The sequence below is a fragment of the Cajanus cajan genome, chromosome 2 (assembly GCF_000230855.2).
Source record: "Cajanus cajan strain Asha chromosome 2, NIPB_CcT2T_4, whole genome shotgun sequence".
Lineage (NCBI taxonomy): Eukaryota > Viridiplantae > Streptophyta > Magnoliopsida > Fabales > Fabaceae > Cajanus > Cajanus cajan.
In genome coordinates this window covers 76,416,847-76,423,230 of record NC_138518.1, presented here as the reverse complement: position 1 = coordinate 76,423,230, position 6,384 = coordinate 76,416,847, and the positions used below count along the sequence as shown (strand labels likewise).

The 6,384-nt window shown below is 36.9% G+C and overlaps 1 protein-coding gene across 2 annotated transcripts; it reads left to right on the top strand.

Annotated features, from left to right (window-relative positions):
- Positions 1 to 559: 559 nt before the first annotated feature.
- Positions 560 to 4,888, top strand: LOC109800730 (BTB/POZ domain-containing protein). Of its 2 annotated transcripts, none has more exons than XM_083069106.1 (3): positions 560 to 1,671; positions 2,094 to 3,079; positions 3,396 to 3,523. In XM_083069106.1, the coding sequence occupies exons 1-2, from the start codon at positions 658 to 660 to the stop codon at positions 3,033 to 3,035; spliced, it is 1,956 nt and encodes a 651-aa protein (XP_082925232.1). In that variant the 5' UTR covers positions 560 to 657; the 3' UTR covers positions 3,036 to 3,079; positions 3,396 to 3,523. The 2 variants fall into 2 exon arrangements, with proteins under 2 accessions (XP_082925232.1, XP_020217172.1); XM_020361583.3 differs by lacking the exon at positions 3,396 to 3,523 and adding an exon at positions 4,500 to 4,888 and having other exon boundaries at positions 564 to 1,671.
- The last annotated feature ends 1,496 nt before the right edge of the window (positions 4,889 to 6,384 follow it).

Sequence of the window (6,384 nt, the reverse complement as noted above, 5' to 3'; positions counted from 1 at the left end):
AAAATTATCCTTATCTAAAGAGTTAGAATGTAATTAGAGCATATAATTGTCTTTTCAACATTTTTTAAATTGTTGAATTTTTTAATATATAATTTCATTATTAAAGTAAAAATAAAAAATTAATATATATTTATTGTAGAGTCATGAAAATTATTATATTTATTAATTTGTGCATAGAAACTTTAAAACAGAGAAAGAAAAACCCGAGGTAAAATTTATAAAGTTATTTAAATAGCTAGATAAAATAATTATACTTGATATTATAACATTATAAAATAATTGGTAATTTTAGTCATATTAATTTTTAAATTTCCCTGCATATATTTTTGATATATATTAATTAAAGATAAAATTTTGATTATATATTTAAAATATAAAGTTATTTATCAATTATGTCACAAAGAAACATAAATATATAAGATTGAGAAAATATTAAAAAACAATGAAAAAAATATTTGAGGAGATATAATAATATATACATGGGTGGTGGATAGCAGAGTGAGATGTGATGGATGATGATAACATGTGAGGCACTTGTAGGTAGTTTTGAATCTTTTGATCTCAATCTCATCTAGTATTGAGGATTTTTTGAATGTGTGTTGTGCATGTGACTTTAGAGTTTAGAGTAGCAATGGCATGAGGCATGAGGCATGAGGCATGAGGCATGAGAATAAGGCATTTATTTTTGAGCAATTAATGCGAGTGTTGGGTTTTTTATCCGAGTCCCACTCCCACCTCACAGCTCACACACACGTCTCGTTTCTACCGCCATTTATTAATTCCTCTCCTGCGTCGTTCCTGCAATGCGCTAAAAGACAAGAAGAAGAAGAACAACATTGGATGGCAGCGACAACTACAACTTTCCTCAAACTTCAAAACCAGCCCACCAAGCCCAAACGACGCAAGTATCGCCAAACCACCATCTCAGCTTCCGCCTCTCCAAACAACACCGAACCTCAACCCGAACCTGCATTGCCCCAATCTCCCTCCGCATACACCCACAGGATCCCAACAATGGACTTCGCCCATTCCTCCCCAACGGCCAACGGCCACCACTCGGCCCAGCCCCAGCAGGCCCAGGCCCAGGCCCAGGCCCAGGACCCCTTCCCCTCCAGCTTCTCCAAGTTCAACTCCGCCCTCACCGCGGGCCTCCTCAACCCAATGTCCCCCCCGCCCGACAAGACCCGATCGAGCCCAACCCTCTTCGAAATGATGGCCAGCGAGCCCGACATCCACCACCGCCCCAACCAGATCCCTCCCAACAACACCGCCGCCTCCTCCCTCCAGAAGCCCCAAATTCAGGTCCTCGATCGCCACGCTCTCATGATGCAGCGCATTTCGGACCTCCTCGGCTCTCGCAGCCCCGGTAACCAGTTCAACGACGCCGTTTCCAGCGACATCAAGCTCACTCTTAGCTCCAAAGATGGAATTACCGTCTCCATGAATGTCCATCGCCAAATCCTCGTCGCCCATAGTAGATTCTTCTCCGTCAAGCTCTCCGATCGCTGGACCAAGCACCAGCAACAGCGCTCGCCGGTGCCCTACGAAGTTGAAATCGCCGATTGCGATGACGTCGAGGTCTACATCGAGACTTTGAGGTTGATGTATTGTAAGGATCTTAGGAAGAAGCTCATGAGGGAAGATGTCTCCAGAGTTCTCGGTATCTTGAAGGTAACGCCTTTGTTTGTTTGTTTGCTTTTTATTATTACAACCTTAATTCCGTTATATCGTTTATTTCTTAGGTTTACTGCATATGACTATGAGGAACAAGGGATGAGAGTATTTAAGAACTACTCTTGCCTTCAATTCCTAATCTATATGGGGCATTTTGGTGGGATGCAACAGTTTAGTGTTTTGTTCTGTTTTATTGGATGGATAGTGGATAATAATATAATGAAACTGTGGGGTTAGGGTTAGGTTCAGACTATAGGAAAACTTTGAATTTAGGGTGTTAACTGTTTATGATGGAAATTCTGTTGTTTAGGTTATTGGTTTTTTATTGCACCACTACTACATGCCTTTTTCTCCCTTGTTGTTTGTTTTGTTTGGGGTTTTGTGAGGCAGAACGAGTTGTTTTTTTTGTGGTTTCTCAGGTTTCGGCTGCGATTGGGTTTGATGCTGGGGTTTTGTCTTGTTTGGAGTACTTGGAAGCGGCACCGTGGGCGGAGGATGAGGAGGAGAAGGTGGCGTCACTGCTGTCTGAGCTTCGTCTTGAAGCAGTTGGAGCTGGGGAGGTTTTGAAGAGGGTTTCGACGGATGTTGCTAATGGAAATGAAGAGGGGAGTGATAATGAGGAGGTTCTTCTTAAGCTTATTCGTGTGGTTCTTGAAGGGAAGGATGAGAAGGCCAGGCGGGAGATGAAAGGGTTAGTGTCAAAGATGCTGCGTGAGAATTCTTCTCAGAATGATCTTCGGAAGGAGTCATTGTACTTAGCGTGTGATGACTGCCTGCAATTACTTCGTCGCCACTTTTTGCAGGCTGCTGCTTCAGACCTGCAGGATGTGAGTCAAATTGCCCGACAAGCGGATAATTTGCATTGGATTTTGGATATTTTAGTTGACAGACAGATTGCTGAGGATTTCCTGAAGACATGGGCGTCTCAATCAGATTTAGCTGAAGCTCATTCTAAAGTGCCAGCAGTTCACAGGTTTGAGGTTAGCAGGGTTACAGCAAGGTTGTTTGTGGGAATCGGGAAAGGACAATTGTTGGCTTCTAAAGATGTCAGGTGTTTGCTTCTAAAAACATGGCTGGTGCCCTTTTATGATGACTTTGGTTGGATGAGAAGGGCATCCAAGGGGCTTGATAGGCATCTAATTGAGGATGGTCTTAGTAACACGATTCTCACTCTGCCACTCTCCTGGCAACAGGAAATTTTGCTTGCTTGGTTTAACCGTTTCTTGAATTCTGGTGAAGATTGCCCAAATATTCAAAGAGGGTTTGAAGTTTGGTGGAGAAGGGCTTTTTGGAAGAGGAATGGAGAGCAAGAACGGACAAGACAATTACGAATTACAACTACATCAGCTGAGAACCCTTGATGACAGATTGTTCCACGGTGGAAGAAGTGGCAGCAAATTACTGGGTATTTCACCATTTAACCTTCTCATATTCATACCTATTAGATTTCTCTATGATTATCAGTATTTAAATCTTCTGCAAACCCTGGTAGTTGACGTGCAAATTCAATTGTGTGAAACGTGTTAGTTAGATTTATTGTCTTCATGCTCTGGCTAGAAGATAACACTGTTTATTTTCACCTCCTATTTTGTTCGAAATAACCAAAGAGATTGATTTTATAGTTTGGCTGGGTACTTCGTTCCATATTTTATAGTTTGACTGTGTACTTCGAACCATTTTTCCTTTTCTTAACTCATATATGTTGTATGTTTTACACTTAGGTTGGTCATAATTTTGCCCTCGTTTGTAAATGGATGACATTTTCAAAGGAACCGATAAAAGTGGCTATGAGATACCTTGGAGAAAATCAGTCTGTTATTTTATTAATGACATTGCTCCACTTTCCTCATGCATGTAGTGGCAAGACATGTTGAGCTTCATTTGTACTCCTTCCATCTTGGTTTGAGGTTAATGCACGTGGACTAATTAATATTTAATAGATACAAATTTGGACTATAAAGCGCTTATTTAATATCCCATTAGTAGAATTAATACACGTGTGTTCATTGGTAGTGTAGCCCCCTTTTTGGTAAAAAAAATTGAGTAGTTAGCAGAGAAAATGTTTATTAAATAGGGGTATAATTGAGAAAAAAGATCTAATTTGTTATTGAAATTCTAAAACAATTGTTTTGGAAAGAAAAAAAAAGGCTAAAACCACTAAATAAATGGGATAGGGGGAGTAATTTTTCAAGTCTCAAAATATTTCTGATAGAAATTGACTTGTCAGAGTGAAATATAAAATAAAATTCGTTTGTTTCACTGAGCACCAAATTTTGTTGTAAGTAATACTTGGTGGCATGAGGTCATTACATTTGTATGGCCATTTCTATTTTCAGATGCCAGGTTGCTGTTTAAATATGGTTAACTTGTCAGTGACTCTTAAGGCAAACCATCTGTCTTTTGTGGGCCTCTCAGTTATGATTTTAGATGCTTGATTTCTGCTCTTTGATGTCAATCTGCTTCAAAATTCTAATTTAAAGAATGAAATTCTGTTAATTTATGTCTTGGAGTGAAGTTTATGAATTTTCCGTCCAATACTATCATTCCTTTGGCTACACGGATCTCATATTTGTCACTATGCTGCATTATTCTCTTATACAGGTAAACTGTGCCTTAGTTGTTTGAGTTTCGTTGGTCTTTGTTCTCATTGCCATATTGGGCTTTTGATTGGCATGTTCCTAAATAATTCAACATATATTTGTCAGGGCATGTTAGATAAATTTATTCCTTAGAAAATGCATGTTTTCTTCAGAAAATATCTCATAATTGCTCCCAAACTTATATTTCCCAGAAAATAATATAATCTCCGTGTTATTTTCTTGTAGTTTCATTGAAGAAATATAAGTTTCTAACCGTTCAATGTAAACTCCTGGGCACGAGTTCAAGGTAGTTGAATGCTGTGAAGGTATGGTTGGCCTTCAATTTTCCAACTTCCTAAGGTGAGCCAAATTTACCAAGTTCAGCAACTCGTGGCAGGTTAAGTTGTTCCATTGAGTTAATGGAAGTTTCAACATGAGGATAATTTTTTTTACGGTAGAGCATCGAATAGCTTTGAATGCAAGGCAAATGACGTTGACGAGGATGAATATATGCTTAAATATCTTCCTTGCAAATTAGTTTATGTTGATTATTGAATATATTCAATCGGTTGTGTTATATGGGAATAACTTCAATGGAGGTTTAACTGTGGGAATATAATTTGTTTCTTTACTGAGGATTGCGGATTCTTTTTATATTTCTTGCTTTTCAACAAAAAGTATGAGATTCGAAACCTCCACCATTCTTGAGTTTTGTATCTTGCTTAGATAAGGAACTGGACTTGTGGGGCATTTGGTATGCGGATACTTACTGTGTTAGCTTATTTATGAAACCATGGTCAAATAGGTGTAACAGTTAACCACAGTACATGCAATATAATCATCAATGATTTTCACCAAAAAGGGAAGAAACAGCCTTTCTAATCAATCAAGGAGAAGTAAAAAACAAGAGCTTTTGCACAGTTGGAGTTTCCATCATCAATAGTACTAGTCAAACGACCAACAAACATGTATGCTCGATGGCGACATGATAATTAAACTGACAAATGGGGAAGTGGTAGATGCCTATGTCTGGTTGGTCGAGTCGATATATGCTTGCAAATATGTTGCAAAGAAAAAGGGAAAAGGGTCAATATTATAATGTTGCAGGTTAAGTGAAAGCTTGATATGTCGTGAAACATAACAATATTGTTCCATTTCTAAACTCTACAAACTACAGTAAACTATATGAAAGAAAAGAGCAAAAATAATGCAATCTTGTTAGGTTTCTCGATAAGTAAATAAAGGGCTTAAATATAAAACTTAATGAGGGTTTGATTATAGTTTTTTTTTTCTTCAAAATGATCATTATTATAATAGACTCGAATTTAAATTTAAATTCAGATTCTCCCGCCCAATTTATCATCTTTTAGGTTCAAGTTCACTCGTAAATGTGACAACAAATATATACTAGATAAGTCTTGGGATATAAATAATATTCTACATCAATAAAATAAGAAGAAAAAAAAATAATTTATAAAACATGTAATATTTCAATGGTTGAAAGACATTTAGGATAATCACCAAAAAGAAAATCGGTTATAACAAAAAATGATTAAGTAATTAAATGATATACAAAGACAAATTTTCTTAAATGAGAAATTAGATCCTTTGTTTAAAGTCTTTTGTTTCATAACTAAAGTAAAATTAAGATATTAGTGTTTTCATAAAAAAAAATTATTATTTTTGAAAAGAGATAAAGTTTTAATATATAAAATGGAGATAATGTGAAGACTTCTTCAAAGAATAGAACAATTAAGCTTCAGTCACATAGCATCTATAAAAAAAGTATAAAAAAAATGAGGTTAGTGGATAAAGGTCGTTAGCTAAAAAAGTGAAAGGGAGAGATTTGGTTACAAGCAAATTCTCTTATAAATTATAAAAAGAGATTCACAGTTCCATCACCAGAGATTTTTTTGCTATTCACGCTGCGTGGGCTTGATTGCTTGTATAACCAGACACATACCATCAGTCATTTTTCCAAGCAATCTGAGTTTTGTTTTGCTTCTTAGAGGATGTATGATTTCAAGTTTACTTTTTCTTTGGCTTGTTTGACTTGAGATTCCTCTTTCCTTTATCTCACCTTTTTTTCATTGCATTTTCTTTACTTCTATTGCGCAGTGAACTCATATTA